The sequence below is a fragment of the Leucoraja erinacea genome, chromosome 7, assembly GCF_028641065.1.
Source record: "Leucoraja erinacea ecotype New England chromosome 7, Leri_hhj_1, whole genome shotgun sequence".
Lineage (NCBI taxonomy): Eukaryota > Metazoa > Chordata > Chondrichthyes > Rajiformes > Rajidae > Leucoraja > Leucoraja erinaceus.
The window spans coordinates 33,708,650-33,730,771 of NC_073383.1; the positions used below are offsets into that span (position 1 = coordinate 33,708,650).

Genomic DNA, 22,122 nt, shown 5'->3' on the forward strand with positions numbered 1-22,122 from the left:
TAGGTGCCAAGGACACATAAGTGGGACAGGCCCTTTACCATTAGTTACACACAAGGAAAAGGTCCTCTGCTGTGAGGAAAGTAGTTCCTAAATGTCCTCTAAAAAGTATAGATTGAAGAAAGCTGTGTCTTTACTGATACCATAGATTTAGAGCAGATTCTTAACTGAATTCAGTGTGCACATATTCAATTTAACTGATTACACAGCGCTTATATGATGTTTAATATATAGTTTATAACTGGATCAATTAGGACATTTCAGTACATTCTGGGTGTAGTGCAAGCCCTTATCCTCAATGGAACATATTGCAACACTTCTTCATTGGACTCCAATCCAAAATCAAATTACTCCAGTTAGACATGACGAGATCAGTTTTATGCGACAGGTCTAGCAGAGGTTAGGTCTCAGGTGATGTCCTGGTGCGGCCTGCCCTGCCTTTGGAATGTCCCATCAAATTTTGACTGAATTTGGAGCCAGAGCTATGCTCTCTAGTCCTGATAATATTTTTAACAGTTTAAATGCCCTTGAATTCCAGACACCATAGAAAAATATTAAAAGCGAAATCAATGACTGAAAAATTAAAAATGTTTAAAATACTTAAATAGTAAACTTAAATACTCAATTTAAAACAGTAAAATAAAATAATTGAGGAAAATTATTATTTTCGTTGCCTGCTATCTGGAATTCCCAGTGAAATTAGTGGCGTATCGAAAATCAGGTCAAGTACTGCTGGATAAATTCAGAGCGACTGAGCAGAACCATTCAACTCCATGTGCAGTGGCGATGCAGTGCATGTTACTTCACCTACTTCCGTCTGCCATGAGTGACAACACATGTGCCCAGAACTGAGACTTCCTGAAAAGTTAAACTGCAGAACAACCACAACATTTACTTCCTCAATTTGAAGCGCACAATATTCAAAGACAAAATAAGGTGCAACAACCAAGATGAAAATGAGGAAATATTAGTTAATATATTTTATATATAAAAGCAATGGGCTTTTAAAGAATTGGAAATTTACCAAAAACCTGTGATGGGTTCAGGAGCTCCAAGAGACGCCCTCCACGCTTCGTTTCGTAGGTGGCAAATCCTCCATCTGGATTTCTCATGTTGAGCAGCTACAATGGAAGGAGAGGTATTCAGTGAGGTGCAGTTTGTTCCTCAACTTTTCTGGAACAAAAGCTAAAGCTGAAAATGTATTTATGCCTTTTTGGATGGAATGTGGGGAGGGAGTCAAAAATCAATTGAGAATACAGTACAATAAACTCCACTAATCCTACTGATAATGGCATCAAGATCCCAACAATAATTTTGCAAGGATAATGGTGAACGTTCAGAGGACAGGCAAGTCAGTAGGATGGGCGATGGAAGACACATTTAACAAAGGTATAAGTAAGGAGCATGATGGAACATACTCCATTTGCCTGGATGAGTGAAACTCCAATCATAATTCAGAAGCTCCAAGATTCGTAACGACCCACTTGAATGGCACCATATCCATTACCCGAACCTTTGCAGTTTTACTAACTTCAAAAGTGCACCGCAGTTATTCATTTAGGTTACTCTGACAGCATCGCATTTGGAAAGCAGTGACAGGGTTGGTCAAAGTCAGCATGGATATATGAAGGGGAAATCTTGTGGAATTTTTTGAGGATGGATAAGGGATAACCTGTGGATGTGTTGTGTCTGGACTTTCAAACAGCCTTTGACAAGAGATTAGTATGCAAAATTAGAGCACATAGTATTGGGGGTAGGGTATTGACATGGATAGAGAACTGGTTGGCAGACAGGAAGCAAAGAGATGGAATTAATTAGTCCTTTTCAGTGACTAGTGGGGTGCAACAAAGTTCGGTGCTGGGACCCCAGTTATTTACAATGTATATTAACAATTTAGACGAGGGAATTAAATGTAACATCTCTAAGTTTGCGGATGACACAAAGCTGGATGGCAGTGTGAGCTGCGAGGAGAATGCTTTGAGGCTGCAGGGTGACTTGGATAGATTTGGGTGAGTGGGCAGATGCATGGCAGATGCGGTATAATGTGGATAAATGTGAGGTTATCCTCTTTGGTGACAAGAACAGGAAGGCAGATTATCTTCTGAATGGTTAGGAAAAGGGGAGGTGCAACAAGACCTGGGTGTGCTTGTACATCAGTCACTGAAAGTAAGCATGCAGGTACAGCAGGCAGTGAAGAAAGCTAATGGCATGTTGGCCTTCACAGCGCGAGGGCCCTGATGAGACGACACCTGGAGTATTGTGTGCAGTTCTGGTCTCCTAATTTGAGGAAGGACGTTCTTACTATTGAAGGAGTGCAGCGTAGGTTCACCAGGTTAGTTCCAGGGATGGCAGGACTGACCTATGAAATAATCGCCTGACACAATTTATTTTCTCAATGTGGTGCGAGCCTTGCCTCAGAAAGCGGACTTTAAGAAAGTTGGATGAACCATGATCACATTGATAAACAGAGCAGGATTAAGAGGCCGAAGGATCTATTCTTATGGTCTTTTTTTTAACAGATATCAGAAATCGTCAAAACTTTCGACTAAGTGAATAATGAGAGATGTTTTGATGGATTGGTGGATCAATGCCTAAGGAGACAAGGTGGATTGCAAAACATTATCATCACCCAGTAGAAACAAGGAACTGCAGCTGCTAGTTTATATTAAAAGACAGTGCTGGAGTAACTCAGCGGGTCAGGCAGCACGGTGGGAGAGAGAAAACTGGAAAAGAGGAGGGGCAGGACAAAACCTGGCAAGCACTACGTGGATACAGGTGAGGGAGTAGATAGGCAAATGGTTGGACAAAGGCCAGAGATGAAAAGATAAAAGACCTGGCACCAAAGGATTTAAAAGTTGTGGATTGAGAAGCTTGAGGAAGGAATGTAAATGGAAGGAGAGGGATGAGAACTAGGTACAAGTCCAGGTGGGGCACAGGGGAGGGGGTTGGTAGTTACCTAAAATTGGCAATTTCAATGCTTTTACCATTGCACTATTAGGGGAATATGTGATGCTGTTCCTCTAGTTTGCATGTGGCCTCACCCTGGCAATGGAGGAGGCCAGAACAGAAAGGTAAGTATGGGAAGAAGAGTTAAACTGGTTAGCAATTGGGAGATCCCGTATGCTTTGGCGCACCCAGCGCAAGTGTTCAGCGAAACGGTCAGTCTATCCTCGGTCTTGCTGATGTACAGGAGGCCATTAAATGATCTCAATCAGAAAGTCGCTACTTGAAATGTTTGCGAAATTGGATTCAATCATTTCTTTCAACTGGAAAATTGTAATGAATGTCGATTTTCAAAAATCCTGGGGTCTGGAAAGGAGCTGAAAAAACGGAGTTACTCCAGGACTGTGTGTCCTTCTGTGTATAACCAGCATATGCAGTTCTGTTTCTACAAAGTAGATCAGACTGGCATACAGCTGACACAGCCTCAATGGGCCAAACGGTCTCTTTCTGTAAAGAGATCATTATGATCCTCTGATGGCATTACATCTGTAACTTACCACATTGACAGCGTCAAATAGTCGCTCGTCAGAAATGTTCTCAGTTATGAAGGGACACTTTTCCTGCAGCAACATTATTGACTTCAAGCCTTCTGCTGTACAATCCGCAACAATCCAGCCACAGTCACGGGTACTAAACGAGAAACCACCCTGCAAAATCCAGCACCAGTAAAATTACAGTGTGTACTCATTCTGAAGTGGGATTAGTATAGACTGGCATGATGGTTTGCTTTGCTTCTAAGCTATACAACTCAAGGACCATTTCCCCCCTCAGGTTCCATCTGTCCTTCATTTTTCCATGTTTCCCATTATTACTGTATTTATTTATCAGATTCTAGCCGTACCATCATTTATCATCCACCTTTTATCATCCTCTCGGAGCTGTGTCCACGTTCAACCCCCCCACTTCATCTGTCCTTCATTCCTCATACCTACCTGGTCCACCCATCTACCTATTATCCCCTTTCATCTGTCGCCCTCTCCTCTTCAAACCGGTAATCTTCCCTTTCTACTCTCAGTCCTGATGCAGGGTCTTGACCTGATGCATCAACAGTTCCTCTCCTGCACAGATGTTGCTTGATCAACTGAGTTCCTCTAGCAGTTTGTTTTTTTGCTCTATGACTCCAAATACCCCCTTCATAAAGCTAATGCAAACCATAAAAAAGCACTGGAGGCACAAGTAGCAACTCATTCCCCTCCCCCCACCCCCTCTCCACTACTAGCGGCATATTTTATTTCTGCAACTTGCTGGCTTTGTCCCTCAGCTGCAACACTTGTGCTCGATCCGCCATGATCAACTGGATCTCACCATTTTAACCATTAACCAGTTGCTAACCATTTTAACTCCCCTTCCTATAACGAATGTTCTGTCCTGAGCCTCCTCCATTGCCAGTGAGGCCACACGCAAACTGGAGGGACAGCACCTCGTATTCCGTTTAGGCAGCCTACAACCCACCAGTTTTGTCCACATCTTTAGCACTATCTCCAGCAAGCCTTCAAATATTCCCTTTGCAATCTCTAGCTCTCTCCTAGAAAAACACCTGGATAATTCCTTACACGAAGTGTCCTGTAAAAATACAAATTCTTCTTCACTGCCAGTGCTTAGACTTCTGAGAGAGAAGGTGCACAATATTTTTAAGTGGGGGTAAACTAAAACCATTATCCATCTCAACTTAAGTACAAATCATATGAGAATGAGTCTTGGCCAGAAAGAACATGGCAATGTTTGTGAATCAACATTCTCACCTTATTCATCTGACGGTAATACTTGTCATAATCAGGAGGATTGTCACGGACCTGAAAGAAAACAGCAGCAAATTTAGGCTGGAAGTCTCCTCTACTTTTATCGTTCTCTTCTCTTAGCTTGGGTTCTTTCTCCCCTTTTAAAGGGCAGAGTTCATCAGAAATCGCAATTCATATTTACGTTTTCATATAGCTGTACACCAACAGTTGAGGTAAGGCAGTTGCCAGCAGGGAGGGGGGATACAGGCGATTGGACTGAGGAAGGGGCAGGGGATTAGGAGAAATCTGGGAAGGAAGTGAGGATTGGGATAGGAGAAAGCAACAGAATTTGACTCTAATTTGGCTCCAACTCCATTGACAAGTTTGCAGATGACACCACTGTGGTGGGTTGGATCATGAACGACGAGACGGAATACAGGAAGGATATAGAGAACTTAATAACATGGTATCGGGACAATATGTTCTCCCGCAATGTTAGCAAGATGAAGGAGTTAATTATTGACTTTAGGAAGTGTGGTAGAATATCTGCCCCAATCAGCATCAAAGGCGTCGAAGTAGAAATAGCTGAGTGCTTCAAATTCAATAGACAATAGACAATATGTGCAGGAGTAGGCCATTCGGCCCTTCGAGCCAGCACCACCATTCAATGAGATCATGGCTGATCATCCCCAATCAGTACCCCGTTCCTGCCTTCTCCCCATATCCCCTGACTCCGCTATCTTTAAGAGCCCTATCTAGCTCTCTCTTGAAAGTATCCAGAGAACCGGCCTCCACTGCCCTCTGAAGCAGAGAATTCCAGACTCACAACTCTCTGTGAGAAAAAGTGTTTCCTCGTCTCCGTTCTAAATGGCTTACCCCTTATTCTTAAGCTGTGGCCCCTGGTTCTGGATGCCCCCAACATCGGGAACATGCTTCCTGCCTCTAGCATGTCCAAACCCTTAACAATCTTATATGTTTCAATAAGATATCCTCTCATCCTTCTAAACTCCAGAGTGTACAAGCCCAGCCGCTCCATTCTCTCAGCATATGACAGTCCCGCCATCCCGGGAATTAACCTTGTAAACCTACGCTGCACTCCCTCAATAGCAAGAATATCCTTCCTCAAATTAGGGAACCAAAACTGCGCACAATACTCCAGGTGTAGTCTCACTAGGGCTCTGTACTCAGAACCCTAATTCCTCAGCGTCAACATTACCAACGATCTATCGTGGATCAACCACACTGAAGCAACAGCCAAGAAGGCACACCAACAAAAGACACAAAATGCTGGTGTAACTTGGCGGGTCAGGTAGAATCCCTGGAGAACACGGATAGGTGACGTTTTGGGTTGGGATCTTTCTTCAGACACAGAGTCCAAAGGATATTTCTGAAGTGTGTTCTTCAAGAAATAAAGTAGGGTCGTTAACAGAAACGTTAACCAACCAGGTTCTCCAGAGATGCTGTCTAACCTGCTGAGTTACTCCAGCATTTTGTGTCTTTCCTTGGTAAGTAAGCATCTGCAGTTCCATGTTTCTACAAGACACACCACGTTTTTACTTTCTCAGGAGACTGAGGAAATTCATCCAAGGACTCTTTACACAATACACAATACAATTTATTTGTCACTTGAACCTCATAGAGGCTCAAGTGAAATGTTGTTTCTGCAGTCATACATACAAGAAAAAAAGACCCAAGACACAACACAATTTACACAGACATCCATCACAGCGCATCTCCTCCTCGCTGTGATGGAAGGCAAAAAAAACTTATCTCTCCCCAGCACTTCCCTCTCCTCCCCCATGTCAAAGTCAAAGTCAGAGCCCCTGGCGGGCGATGACAATTGTCCCGCGGCCATTAACGCCGCGCCGGGCGAAGCAAGACCACGCTCCGGGTCTTGTTGTTGAAGCCCCCGGGAGGGCGCTGGCAAAGTCCCGCAGCCGTTGAAGCCACGCCGGGCAATGATGTAAGGCCCCGCTCCAGGTCATCCTCGACCCCGCTACTCGGGCGGGAGAAGTCGCCGTTGCGGAAGCCCCGAAAAGCGGTCTCCCAGCAGGGACCCGCGGGCTCCCGATATCACCGTCCACAAGACCTGCGGCAAGCCTCCGAATCACCGAGGATCGGGTCGCAGCAGCTCGCCACCACCGCTCCTCCCGCTCCGGACTCGGCCATCTCTACGATGGTGAGTAGCTCCCCAGTTCCGTGACTGGAGCCCCAGGTCATTCCTGCTGGAGGCCACTCCACGTTGCAGCCCCAACGGCAACGGAGACCCGACAGGGAAAAGGTCGGGTTCTCCGTGCAGGGGATAGATTTTAAAAGTCCACCCCCCCCCCCACACATACCCCATCAAGAAAAATAAAAACTACATTAAAACAGGACAAAAAATAACAAAAAGACAGACGGACTGCAGAGGCCAAACTTCTACAGATCCACCATAGAAAGCTTACCATTGAGTTACATCAGAGCTTGGTTTGGGAACAGTTCTGCCCAATACCAGAAGAAATAGCAGAGTTGTGAATGTAGCCCAGTCCATCACATAAACCAGACCTCGCATCATTGACTACCGCAACATTTTACTCTGCCCCAGTAAAGCAGCCAACATAATCGAAAACCTTTCCCACATTGGTCATTCCTTTGTCTCCTTACTCCAATTGGGAAAATGATACAGAAGTTTGAAAGCAACCACCACCAAACTCGGAAGCAGCTTCTTCCCCTCTTATCAGTATTCTCAACAGTACTTACATGAGCTCAGGTACAACCTGATCCACCTCTACCCCATTGTGGACATTGGAACTTGTCTATGGAATGGATGTGTACAATGCTGGGAACAATATTCTGCAATCTGTATCTTTCCATTAGCTCTAACAATTGTACTTGAGTTTGCCTTGATAGTATTTATTTATAGTATTATCTAATTTGATTGGACCGCATGCAAAACAAAGCTTTTCACCATACCTCAGTACACGTGACAATTATAAACCTAAACACCAACATCCTAATCATGTAGAAAATATTAAATAAATGCAACCTGCTGGCCTTAATTTCTGAGTTTCTGAATTAACAATATCTTGCTTTTCTATTGGAAGTGAGTTACATACAAAACACTGATTCCAGATGTACAAAAAATCCCATAAAAGATGAAAAAAGCACAATATCAACCGTAAAGGGTATATCAATCAGATTTTTACATGTAATGTAGCCATGTTTATTTTTCATCCAATACCTGACTTTACCTGTGTGATGTTGAAGTAGTTGTGGGCATTTTTAAGGCAAGCAGTGAATTCTGGGATATTCTGTGCATCTGCCTGCATCAAAGAAACATTGGAAGTTATCAAATCACTTACAGAGTAATAAAAACACAACTATGTTTGCACCAGTGTGAAATTAGCCCGAGGTACTCGGGTTCTCATTGGTCATGTTTTGGGTCTTCAGATAAAAGCTGCCAAATATGTTCCATGTGCTGATACTGGCGGATAGAACTGGTCGTTATAATTGGAGGAGACTTCAACTGTGTTTTAGACCCTTATTTAGATAAATCGATGCAAAAACAAAAAGGTAATATGAAATCTAAAACCAGTGAACTCTTACATACATATATGGAAAACACAAATATAGCAGATGTATGGAGGATTGCAAATCCGACGGGAAGGGACTATTCGTTCTATTCAACGGTGCATAAAACATATTCACGGATAGACTATTTTCTTGTGGATACAAAATTAATTACACACACCATGAATCCTAAATACCACATTAATGCGATTTCAGACCACTCTCCTTTAACCTTTGTTTTAAAATTAGAAGGAATGTCTATGAATAAATCGTTCTGGAGGTTTAATTCGCAACTTTTAAAAGACCCACAAGGGAGTATATATCTAAAAAAACAGATGGACTTATTCTTTGAGATAAATGATACACCAGATATATCCCCCACGCTATTATGGGAATCCTTTAAAGCATTTATTAGAGGAGTCATTATTTCATTTCAAGCTTATCAAAATAAAAAGAATAAGAAAGAACAAAGACATTTAGAAGAACAAATAAAACAATTAGATATAGATAATGCTAAAGATCCAACTATGGATAAACATAATAAAATCTTATTATTGAAATTCAAGCTGAATAAATTATTGTCAGAGAAAGTTATAACATTATTTCAAGTTACAAAACAAGAACACTTTGAATTCGGGGACAAACCCCACAAACTCTTAGCACGCCAGTTGAAAAAACGGGAAAAAGAGAATGCAATACTAAAGATTAAATCAGATAGTGGGGAATTATTAACACTACCCAAGGATATCAATAAAAGATTCGCTCAATTTTACGAAAATCTATATACATCTAAAACGTCAATAGATAATAATAAAGTTTCAGAATTTCTGGAAAATTGTAACCTCCCAAAATTAGAATTGAGGGAACAAGAGGAACTGGGAGCAACAATTACTTCTAAAGAGATAGAAGACACAATAAAAACACTAAAGAATGGCAAAACACCAGGACCAGACGGATTCAGTAATGAATTCTATAAAGCCTTTTACGATATAGTTACCCCACGATTACAGAAAATGTATACATACGCTTTTAAAGAGCAAAGCTTACCCGAAACATTAGCAGAATCAACGATCACATTAATACTTAAAAAAGATAAAAACATAGAAGAACCAGGCTCATATAGAGCTATTGCTTTGTTAAATACGGATCAAAAAATAATAGCGAAAACACTAGCCAGTAGACTAAGCAGGTACATTAGTAGATTAATAAATGGAGATCAAACAGGATTTATACCTAAGAGACACTCATTCAATAATCTGAGACGTTTGCTTAACATAATGCACTCACATAAATCTCACGACCAAGAGTTATCTATTATCTCATTGGACGCAGAAAAAGCGTTTGATCAAGTAGAATGGGATTATATGATTAAAGTATTGCAAAAATTCCAATTGGGAGAAAACTTTATCGCATGGATAAAACTATTATATAACAAACCTACGGCTAGAATATTAACTAATAATATTTTATCCTCGAAATTTGAACTATCAAGGGGCAATAGACAAGGATGCTCATTATCACCGCTTTTATTTGCTTTGATAATTGAACCCCTTGCTGAAAAAATAAGAACACATCCGGATATTTATGGTTATAATACAAAATACTCAAAGAATAAAATATCCCTATATGCTGATGATGTACTACTGTACATCACAAAACCGCAAATTAGTATACCAAACATATTAAATTTAATTGAGGACTTTGGATCCTTTTCGGGATATAGAATAAATTGGAACAAAAGTGAAATTATGTCGATAAAACCAAAAGACTCAACACATCTTCGGAAATTTCCCTTTAAAATAGCTACAGAAAAATTCAAATATTTGGGAATTGAAATTACTAGAAATTACCAAGATATGTTTAAAGCCAATTATAATCCCCTACTCAAGAAATTGAATAATCTGATTAAATTTTGGAAAACACTTCCGATGTCCTTAATAGGCAGAATAAATGCTATTAAAATGGTTTTCTTACCACAAATTCTATACCTATTTCAATCAATACCTATATATCTCCCAAAAAAGTTTTTCAAAAAATTGGACTCAGACATTACAAATTTTATATGGGATTATAAATCCCATAGAATACAAATAGCACACCTTAATAAACGAAAAGAGCTGGGGGGTCTAGCGCTCCCTAATTTTATGTATTATAATTGGGCAGTAAATATTAAAAATATGATTCACCTGCTGGACAATTCTGCACAGCAGGCGGACTGGATGGTAATGGAAAAAGGGGACTGCTTCCCGAGTAATATAGGAGCGACCATCCTCTCACCAATAAATTTGAATAATAAAAATTACAATAAAAATCCAATTATACATAACACAATAAGAACATGGAAACAAATAAAACAGAATTTAAAATTAAGAAACCTATCTCTTTTAATACCAATAGTCAATAATCCATCGTTTAAACCATCAATCATAGACAAATCATTTATACAATGGGAAAGAACGGGAATTAAAACGCTCGAAGATCTGTATGAATTGGGGAATTTACTATCATTTCAACAACTACAACTGAAATATAATTTGAAAAATAACCAATATTTTAAATATCTTCAAATTTGTGATTATCTGAAAAAACACACAAAAGACTATCATAATATGCCTTCCGACTTATTGGATGAAGCAATGAAGACCAAGGCGGAATCAGCTAATTTAATATCGTACCTATATAATATCATTTTAAACATAGAAATACCCACAACAGATGGAATTAGAAAAGATTGGGAACAAGAATTAGCTATAAAAATCTCAAAAGAGACCTGGGATAATCATTTACTACAGGTGCATAAATGTTCGATCAACGTACGACATACGCTCATTCAATTTAAAACATTACATAGATTATACTATTCAAAAACTAAATTAAATAAAATCTTCCCTAATGTTTCACCAATCTGTGATAAATGCCTGTGTCAAGAAGCTACCATAGCGCACTCTTTTGTTTTTTGTATAAAAATCAAAAAATTCTGGTATGAAATATTTGATATTTTTTCAAAATTGATCAAAATAAAACTGGTACCAAAACCAGAATGGATTATCTTCGGAATATCGGAAGGTAACCCTGAATTAAATGTGTTTCAGAAGAATTTATTTAATTACGGGCTAATAATGGGAAAAAAGCTTATACTTAAATTCTGGAAAAATGCGCCGACACCAACAATAAAAATGTGGATATCAAATATGTTTGAAACATTACATCTGGAAGAGATGAGATTCCTCCTAGCCGGTAAAGCAGACCAATTCCAAAAGACGTGGTCTATGTTTCTGGACCTATTACAAGTATGAGGTGCAATAGTCAGGACCTGGTAACGGGAGGTAAAACAACAAAAACAGACTTGGTTGGTAGTCCCCTTTCTGCGGAGTTTAATGTTATAATAGAGCGATTGTTTCTATTTTCTTTTTCTTTCTTTTCTAGGGTCTATTTTCTCACTTCACTTCCTTCTCTAACTTCCTTCCTAAGGGGCTTTCTTTTCCCAACACTCTTGCACTTCACGACTCTCTTGCACTTTCTTTACTTTTCTTACTTCTACCTTTTTCTTAAAGCTCGAAAAAATGAAGCGGTACAAAAAATGTATTAAGATATATGTGTTATGCAGGATTGTAATTTACCGTACTTCTAATAAAAATTAAATTAAAAAAAAAAAGAACTGAAAAATAATCTGGAAACACAAGTGCCCATTAGATTATAATATCTCAATCTTTTGAATTCCTCTCAATCAGCAAGTACTGGTTCACTCTTGCAACATGAAGGTGATCCAGGGCAGGATTTAGAGCATTGAAAAATGAGTAAACAAATACAGGGCAGGAGGAGAACAACCAATTGTTTGCAAGGGGCAGTACAACAATGTAGTGGGCTGAAGGATCCGTTTTTGTGTGTTGTAAGATTTTATTACTTCAAACTCAACAAAGTGATGAATCTGCAGGGACAAGTTTTCTGTGCTCAACCCACCATTCACAATTGTCTCTGGTCTGCAGTAGCTTTGGTTACTCACCTCAAGGAAGGCCTGGACTGTAAATGCTGTATCCCACAACTGGGATCCGTTGGTACCCTGAACACAGATACAGAGATTTCAGTGCGAGTGCATGAATACCCAATGCCCCTTTCATTGACTGCATGTCACTATAAACAGCTGATCTTGTCACACCAATCAGTATTGAATTGGCCAGTAGGCTGCAAACTATAGTTTGAATGTTGTGGGTCAGCTTGGACTGCATTCACCAATCAAAATATAATATCTGCCTTTTGTTTTGCATAATATATGCTCAACGTATAAAACAATTTAAAGTTTTGACAACTTTATGAGAAGCAGATGCTACAAGGTGTTCAGATATCCACTTATTCTTGTAAAGTGATCAGACCCAGGGAAGTGGTAACTAACTCCATTATGATCCAACTAAACTCAGTGAATAACCATTACCGCTGTTGAGCTTCACTGCCCTCCAAGCTGCTTGAAACCTCATGTCACTTTTGCGGGCTGGAAGAGTCTGTGTACCACATGTATATGGAGTGTGTGAGGCTGCAGCCACTGTTTGAATACCTAAAGGGGCTGCTCCTTGCCTTCTGGCTGCATTTTTCACCCACCATCCTCATCTTTGGACACCCTGTGCGTAGGGGTGAAGATGTCCTGGTTGGGTTGCTCCTGGGCCTGGCCAAGCTGGCCATCTGCGAGTCACGGCGCCAGGCGGTGGAGGACTTTACCCGAGCCGGCTGCCTGCCCCTTTTCCGGGGTTACGTCCGTGCCCGGGTGGGGTAAGAAAGGGAATACACCCAGTCCACGGGCACCGAGGGAGTTCCGGGACCGCTGGGCTCCGCAGGGTGTTGAATGTATCCTCAATAAGGATTATAACAATAAAATACAATACAATACGGTTTATTTGTCACATTGCACATAAAGTGCAAGTGAAATGAATATGTCAGCAGCGGTACAATGATAAAGAACACACACAAAAACACAATAAAAATTTAACATAAACATCCACCACAGCATTCATCACTGTGGTGGAAGGCACACAATTTGGCCAGTCCTCCTCCATTTTCCCCCGTGGTCGGGACCTCAACCCTCCGCAGCCGTTGCTGCAGGCGTCCAGATGGTAAAAGGACAAGGTACAAGTCCAGGTAAGTCCAGGATCGGCTCTTCCCCACCGGAGACCGCGGCTTTAAGTTGGTGTAGGCCGCAGGCCGGCGGTCGAGATTTAAAGTTTAAAGTTCCCGCCGCGCCGCAGCCAGAAGCACCGCAGACCGCAGGGCCGGCGGTCGAAGCTCCCCTCCAGGGGTGATGGTAAGTCGCCACCGCGCCCGCGGTAGAAGTTGGCCGCGGGCCAGCAGTGATGGCTTCTTCTTCCCCCGGGTCCCCCATGAGGGGTCCCGGGCTGTAGACGCTGCGCCAGCTGGAGCTGTGCAGACTTCACGCGCGGCTTCAGGCTGCCGGCTGCCCCGGGCCAGCGAAACGGAGCGCTCCCCTCCAGCGAGCTCCACGCCGAGAGCCCACGCTGCGCCCGCCACTGAAGCCCCGGGCGCGTCTCCGGGAAAGGCCGCGCCGATCCAATCCTTGCTGTTAGGCCACCGGGGAGGCTTCCTGGAAAAAGTCGCCTCTCCATGGATGAGGCGGCCGAAACGGTTTCCCCCTCACCCCCCCCCACACAAAACACACAAAGAAACATTAAAAACATACTTTAAAAAACTAAAAAAAATTAAAAAAGTTAAAAAACTGCTGAACAACGCCGCCATTGCAGCGCCCCCACCGATACAACATAGTTGTATAGTAGTTTATTATGGATATATGTTTGTATTGTATTATGGTGGTGGGTTCTGGCTTGTTTTATTGGAGTGTAAATATTATTTTTTAATAATTGAAAAAAAATGTTGATTAAAAAAAAAATGCTGGTTTGAAATCTGGTGCTTTCAGCTATCCATCTAGGTCCACCTTCTGATCACAAAGCATGATTCATGGCTGGTAGTTGGACAACAGCAAGAGATAGCAAATAAAATATCATCAGTCATTTCATGTGAACTGTGCGAGTATATACTCTGCGATGGAAAGAAGTCTTAAAACTTGACAGAAATGACTGTCAGTAGTACTCAACTCTGTGTGGAACAAATGAGTTAAAAGGCAAAATAGAAAGGCACTGTTATGCCACAGATGGGAAACAGCAGTACTAGTTTAATTTGTTTTCACATTCTAAACAAACACAGTAATGTAATCCAAAAAGGCAATGGTGCAATTACTGAATACCCAAAAGGCAATAACGTAGTAAGAAATTGAAAAAGGAAATTCTTTACCTGCATTTTCAGTCCATCAAGGCCAAGCCTGTGAATTGAATTTGAAGCTGGAATTACAAGATGCTGTTTGGATGCCATTTGGCAGTGCATCAACATTGTCTGTACAATGCTCCAAACTCACCGTGTTAATCTGAACACATCATTGATGTCACAGTAATAATTAGTCAACAGATTAACAATGTTGTACTTCCTGCCCCATCAGACCTTCACACTTCCAACACCAGCAGATCACGCCAGGTGAGTTTGGACTGAAGGCTGCAAGGGAATGAACTTGCAGGTGTAAGTATAAATTGCTGAGACAGCCCTTACAACAAGGTAACACAAGACACTATCTTCCACACCAATCCACCAGCATGAACTCAGCACATTCTGGACATTTAACTTGTCAAGAGGTTGTTTTCAGCTTTGGCTGGGGTTGCCAACACTAGTTGACAAGTGATGATGTTCCCTTGATGTGCGTCATTGCAACAGCAATTCCACATTAGTGTTAAAGAGGGAACTGCAGATGCTGGAGAATCGAAGGTTACACAGAAAAGCTGGAGAAACTCAGCGGGTGCAGCAGCATCTATGGAGCGAAGGAAATAGGCAACGTTTCGGGCCGAAACCCTTCTTCAGACGGATCCACATTAGTATTTGATTCAGTTGCTCAATGGTTCCAGTAAAGTCAATCCAGTAAATTTGGCCTCTGCGCAGTGTTGGGTTTCTATGCATCTCAAAGTGAATACCACAAACAGAACAATGTTGCTGTAGGTCCACGCTCTACTAAAAATGAATTTGCAGCGTTAAACACTAATGCCTTTTGAGAGAGGCGAGAAAGTGCAAGGACATTGCCAGGGCTGAAGAGTTAAAGGTATTTAAGAGAACCCATCTCCACTGAGGTATTTACTTTTGAACGAAGGAGGCCTAGGCTAGATTTACTTAACGCAAAATTATAAGGGGTACGGAGAGACTGAACAAGTCGGACAGGACAATGGGTTTAAGTTAATTGGCAAAAAGGATGAGGGGGAATTTGATGTCAAGCAAATTCACTCAAATGTTAGTAAGAGTTTCAACTTCACTTTCTCAACTCAAACTACTTTCTTTTTTTCCCCGCCATCTCTCCCCAAAGCAGTCACAAGAGGACTTACCAGAGATAATCTGGGATGCGAGAAACATGTTCCTGGAAACCAGAGGACTTGGACCCCTCCATGTGCCAGCGAACTAACATATTGATTGTCTTGGAAATCTAGAGGACAGGAAATCATGAAAAACATGAAATCAAAAAGATTCCCAAAGAAAGTGATACAATTTCAAGGGGCCTCCTCTGGACTTCATAATCTCCATTTTATTGTTCCATGAAGTCTCTTCAAGACATGCCATTTTGAAGAAGTTTTGCTCCTCTCTTTTTCTGCAACTTTCGGATTTATGCAACAGGCTCGCTCACTACTCCCTCTACGTGGTCAGTCCTGCTCTTTGACCACTTTCTCACTCTGACTCACTATGACAGCCATGTCCTTTTTCAGTTCTTTTCTTTGCTGCTCTCTTGACCACATGGCTTACAGCTCCATTTCAAGGCTTCCTAGTTCAGTCGCATTCAGGATATCAGGTATGTATGTTCCATTCAGGTATATGCCTGACTGGAATGTACACCCATCGATTCTCCCAACAGTTTTCCCTCTATGTTTTATGCTCTACCCTCTCTGCCATGCACGTTCCTCCAGCAGCACGTTTTTTTTGTTCCAGATTCCAGCATACACAGTCTCTTCTATTTCAAAATTAAGGAATGTCTTTCCTTCTTGCAGAATACCAACATACAATCGCAAAATTCAATTTACAAGGTGCTTGTTAAAGTACAGCAGATTGCCCATGATAATTAAAGTTAAACCAATATTTGTCTTTCATTGTGTAGATGTTTATAGAGTTATTGCAAGACTTTCCTGAACTTCCTTTCACTGCACAGTAATGCATCATTTGCATGTTTCTGGACTTAGTTGTGATAATTCAATTACATTATTCATGATCATTATTCATCTGGATCATTTAATGCTCATTAGGCTGTGGGCTGAGCTTTTTCGTTCAAGTTCGTGACCCAACTCACAGAACTACCTGAATTTTTAACATATTGTGTAAAAATATTACATAAATCATACCTGAAACTCGTCAAGACCAAAACCTGCACATTTTTTTAAAATGTGGGGAAAACCTCAAATTTTCCGAGTAGTATTTGCCCAATCAATGCACGTTTGACATTGAGGTCGGACGCAAATTGACCAATCCCACTCTTTATTTTATGGTCGCTAGGCAGCAAGGACCCTGGGATCATGGCTGCCTCCTAATTACATCAAAACAATAGCAAGGTTTCCAAGGAATAAAGGTAATGCTCACCTTGCTGATCATTTTGTTTTTCAATTGATTTATCTTTATAAAGTTACGATGTGAACTGTTCAATAAAAATGATAAACAACAAATGTAGAGCTAGGGTTAGGATTAGGGTCAGTCAGTCATTCAGTCATTCAGTCAATCGGTCAGTCAGTCGGTCGGGCTTGTCGGTAGGCCGATGGATGCTGTGGAGAATCGGTCGAGCTGTCAGGCGGCCGGTAGGTGGTGAGAGTTGGGCCGGGCCTCCGGTGCGTGGTGAGAGCGGTCGGTCGGTCGGGCCAGGCCGCCAGTGGGTGGTGTGAGCAGTTGGTCGTGCCAGGCCTCCGGTGGGTGCTGAACGTTGGGCCGTGCCTCCAGTGGGTGCGGCGAGTGGTCAGTCGGGCTGTCGGTAGGCCGGTGTTGCAGCGAGCGAGCAGGTGGACTGACGGCGCCGGCGCTATGAGGCTGCTGAAGGCGGCCCGGGCGGCGTGCATGTGTGTGGGTTGGTGTACGGGGTGATCGCTGGTTAGCGTGGACTAGATAGGCCGAAGGGATTGTTGCCTGAAAAAGGAAATGGCTGTCATGGCGAGTCAGAGTGAGAAAGTGATCTCTAATGTAAAGAAGGCAGAGTGTTGTGGTGGATAGGAATGGTTCTGGCTGGAGGTTTGTGACCAAGGGAGTTCCCGAAGGATCTGTGCTGGGACCTATGTTTGTAATATATATAAATGACTTGGATGTAAATGTAGATGGGTAGTCAGTACGTTTGCAGATGACACCAGGATTGCTGGAGTTGCAGACAGTGAAGAAGGCTGTCAAAGTTTACAGCAGGACATAGATCAACTACAGGAAAGGGCGGAGAAATGGCAGATAGAGTCTAATCCGAGCAAGTGTGCAGTGTTGCATCTTGGGAGGTCAAATGTATGCAAAGGTATACAGTTGATGGCAAGACCCATAACAGCATTAATTGCAGAGGTATCTTGGGGTCCAGCTCCCCGAAAGTGGCAATACAAATTGATAAAGTGGTAAAGAAGGCCTATGGTCACCTTCATTGGTCTGGACATTGAGTATAAGAGTCAGCAAGTCATGTTGCAGTTCTATAAGACTTTGGGTAGGCCATATTAGTATTATTGCCTGCAGTTCTGGTTGTCCCATTACAGGAAGCATACGAGGGTTTTGGAGAGGATGCGGAAGAGGTTTACCAAAATGTTGTCTGGATGAGGAAGTGTTACCTACAAGAAGAGGTTGGACAAACTTGGATTGTTTTCTCTCAAATGCCAGAGGTTGTGGGGAGTCCTGATAGAAGTAGATAAAATTATCAAAATAGTTACATTAGAAAGTCAGAACCTTTTTCTCAGGGTGGAAACGTTAAAGTCTAGAGCGCATAGCTTTAAGATGAGAGGGGCAAAGTCTAAAGGAGATATGCTTTGCAAGCTCTTTTTTACTCAATGGGTGGTGGGTGCCTGGAAAGCACTGTCAGGTGTGGTGGTGGAAGCAGATACAATAGAGGCAATTTAAGAGGCTTTTAGATAGGCACAGGGATATGCAGGGAAGGATATAGATAATGTGCAGGCAGATGAGATTAGTTTATATTGTAATTCTGTTCGTCAAATACATTGTGGGCCAACGTTCCTGTTCATTGTGCTGTGTCTTTCATGTTCTATGTTCTTTATTTGCATTTTGCACATTATCTTACAATTATTTCACCTTTGCTGACACAACAACAAATATTTAAAAGATAAACATACAAGACATCTGTCCAGCACCGACAAGGACGAAAGAGGCACAAACTTTCTAAACTACTACCGCGAGCAATTGTACCAATACCAATACTACACATCAAAAATAATTTACAAGATAACACATACCGGCCCAATACTAATGCACTTAGTGAATCTGTCATCAGCCACGATGTGGTCATAGAGTTCTTCGACTGCCCGCTTCCTCAAGCTTGTGCTGTGCAAATCCTCGTACACATTTAGTATAGCTGCAAAAGACCAAAATTAGAAACACATCATCTCAGATGCAACACAATGAAAGCCTGGAGTACATCAGCATGATTCATCTACATCTTGGTCTGAGTCATCTATATTACTAAAACTCTGTTCTTGACCGGTTTTGGCGATCTGTGCTGCGATTTCAGAGAGAACGCAGCCACCTGTGTGCCGAGGATTTTTCCCGTCGATGAAATATGACAGAGATATTAATGATTTTACAAAATTCCCCATTCTCTCTGCTGCCCCTGCTGGCAGCAGGGGGGAGGGACTATAAAACCAGGAAGTGGTGTGCCTCAATTAGTCTGCAAGCTGGAGGAAGGCAGAGGGTCACGTTTCTCTGAGCTGTGAATAAAACTGAACACATGTCCACACAACTATGAGTAAGTACCCTTAATGTGGTTTGAAAATGAAAATATGGTTAAAGTAAAAAAGCACTGCCTGCAAATGGTTGTTTGGGTTGAAATAAAAAGGCACTCTCTCTCTCTCCCTCCTCCTCTCCCCCCCCCCCCTCACCTCACCCCCCTCACTCCCCCCCCCTCTCCTCTCCCCCCCCCTCTCCTCTCTTCCTCTTCTTCCTTCCCCCCTTCCTCTCCCCCTCTCTTCTCTCCCCTCTCCCCTCTTTTTCTCTCCCTCTATCCCCCCTCCCCCACAGTCCCACCCCTAAACCCCCCTCACTCCACACACCCCATACCCCCTTCCCTCCACCCTCCCTGCTCCCCACCTCTCCCCCACCCCCCTCACCTCACTCCCCCCCTCTCAGCCCCCTCCCTCTCCCCCCCTCCCCCCTCTCCCCCCCTCTCCCCCCCTCCTCTCCCCTCCTCCGCTCCCCCTCTCCCCCCTCCCCCTCCTCCCCTCTCCCCCCTCCCCTCTCTCCCCCCCTCTCTCTCCCATCTCTCTCTCACCCCCACTCCCCCAATCTCTCTCTCTCCCCCCTCTCCTCTCCCCCCTCTCTCCACTCCTCCCTCTCCTCTCCCCCCTAACCCCCCTCCCTCTCCACACTTTTTCTACCCCCCCTCCCCCCTCCTGCTCCCCACCCTCCCCGTCCCCCACCCTCCCCCCCCTCTCCCACACACCTACCCCCCTCTCTCCCCCCACCCTCCACAACCCCCCTACCCCCACCCTCCCTCCCTGTCCCCCACCTCCCCCCCCCCTCTCAGCACCCCTCTCTCCCCCCTCTCTCTCCTCCCCCCCTCACCCATCCACTCCCCTCCACCCCCCCTACCTGTCTCTCTCTCTCTCTGCCCCCTCCCTGCCCTCCCCACCCCCCCCCCCCCTCTCAGCAAGTTGGGGGCTATGCCCGATGGTTCTCTCTCCCCCCTCACTCTCAGTGCCTCTCTCGCTCTCCCCCCCCCCTCACGCCCATCCACTCTCTGCACTTGGTCTAGTAAGGAATAGAATTAGGCCGTTCTACTCCGCCCTCCTCCTCCCACTACCCCTCTCTCTCTCTTGCCCCTCTCTCTGTGTTTCTGTCTCTCTCTCTCTGTGGCTCTGCCCCTTCTCTCTCTCTGCCCTATGACCTCTACTCTCACTCTCCCCCCCCCCCCCCCCTCTAGATGTGACTGCAAGTTGTGGGGCGATGCGTCAGTAGATACGATGGTTATGGGGTAAAAGGAGCAAATTAATAATATTAATATTATATCAAGGGGGGTAATTAGCGTGAGTGCGGGGGGGGGGGAGGGGGTGGGAGATAGTTAGTGTGTGTGATGCTGCATGCCCCCCCCCCCCACAACCGCACGTTGGGGGAACAGACCCAACGGGTCTGCACTTGGTCTAGTAAGGAATAGAATTAGGCCGTTCGACACATCAAGTTTACTCCGCCATTCACTCATGGCTGATCTAGCTCTCCCTCCTAACCCCATTCTCCTGCCTTCTCCCCATGGGGGAGGGGGAGAGGGGAGAGGGGGAGGAGAGGGAGGGGGAGAGGGCGGGGGAGAGGTGGGGGGGGGGAGAGGGAGGGTGAAGGGGGAGGGGGGGAGGGGAGGGACGGGGGGGGGGGGGGGAGAAAAAGAGGGGAGAGAGGGGGGAGAGAGAGGGGGAGAGGAGAGGGGGGGAGAGGAGAGGGGGGGGGGAGAGGAGGGGGGTGGGGGAGAGGAGGGGAGGGGAGAGGGGGGAGAGGGGGGGGGGAGAGGAGGGGGAGAGGAGGAGGGGGGGGAGGGGGAGAGGAGGGGGGGGGGGGGGGGGGGGGGGGGAGAGAGAGAGATTGCCTTTTTACTTCAAATCAAACAACCATTTGCAGGCAGTGCTTTTTTACAACTAACCATATTTTCATTTTCAAACCAAATTAAGGGTACTCACAGTGCTGTAGACATTTGTCAGTGTCATTCAGAGCTCTGATTGAGGCACACCACTTGCAGAGACTGATTGAGGCACACCACTTGCAGAGACTGATTGAGGCACACCACTTCCTGGTTTTATAGTCCCTCCCCCTCCCTCCAGCAGGGGCAGCAGAGAGAATGGGGAATTTTGTAAAAACATTAATATCTCTGTCAATTTTCATCGACGGGAAAAATCATCGGCACATGCGGCGGAGGGGGGCTCTGAGCGAGGTGGCCAAAAATGACGACCGTAGGTGGCGGCGTACTCTCGGAAATCGCAGCACAGAAAGCCAAAACCGGTCAAGAACAGACTTTTAGTAATATAGATAGAAGGTAGATTATCTCCCTTTCTCACCTTTAATCTCATTGTTCAATTTTCTCTACAACTTTATACCAACAATTTGGGTGAGAATGTACAAGGCAGGATTAGCATGTTGCAGATGACACTAATATAGGTGGTATTGTTTACAGTGAAGATGGTTATCGAGAATCTTGAGCAACTGGGCCGGAAAATAGAACATTTATTCAGATATGTGTAAGGTGTTACATTTGAAGAAGTTAAACCACGGCAGACCTTCACAGTGAATAGGAGGGACCTGGGAGTGTTGTGGAACATCAGGATCTAGGGATACAAATAAATAGTTCCTTGGAAATGGCATCACAGGTGAAGGTGGCACACTGGCTTTCTCTGAAATGAAGACAGTGTTTTAAGTGAGGCTCATCATAGGTTTCTGTAACATTTTAACCTGCACCCCTGCTGCCTTACTGAAATAAAAGTCAATCTAATTAGCTCCTGAGATAACTCAGCCTTAGTGAATTGCTCTGTGGCCAAGTTAAGACACTCAAATCATAATATCGATCATTTCTATTCCTGATCAAGAATAATCAAAGGCTAAGCTACTGAAGGAGATTACCCCC

At 43.7% G+C, this 22,122-nt stretch overlaps 1 protein-coding gene across 1 annotated transcript in view; it reads right to left on the reverse strand.

The window, feature by feature from the left end:
• Nucleotides 1-22,122, reverse strand: part of lss (lanosterol synthase (2,3-oxidosqualene-lanosterol cyclase)) — a 70,360-nt gene that overhangs the window by 17,431 nt on the left and 30,807 nt on the right. The window contains exons 9-16 of the mRNA XM_055638189.1: nucleotides 18,761-18,879; nucleotides 15,686-15,783; nucleotides 14,559-14,586; nucleotides 12,271-12,327; nucleotides 7,949-8,020; nucleotides 4,743-4,793; nucleotides 3,498-3,647; nucleotides 1,022-1,118 (exon numbers count right to left, since the gene is read on the reverse strand). Of these exons, the coding sequence (XP_055494164.1) occupies nucleotides 1,022-1,118; nucleotides 3,498-3,647; nucleotides 4,743-4,793; nucleotides 7,949-8,020; nucleotides 12,271-12,327; nucleotides 14,559-14,586; nucleotides 15,686-15,783; nucleotides 18,761-18,879 (672 nt within the window). The remainder of the gene's footprint in view (nucleotides 1-1,021; nucleotides 1,119-3,497; nucleotides 3,648-4,742; nucleotides 4,794-7,948; nucleotides 8,021-12,270; nucleotides 12,328-14,558; nucleotides 14,587-15,685; nucleotides 15,784-18,760; nucleotides 18,880-22,122) is intronic.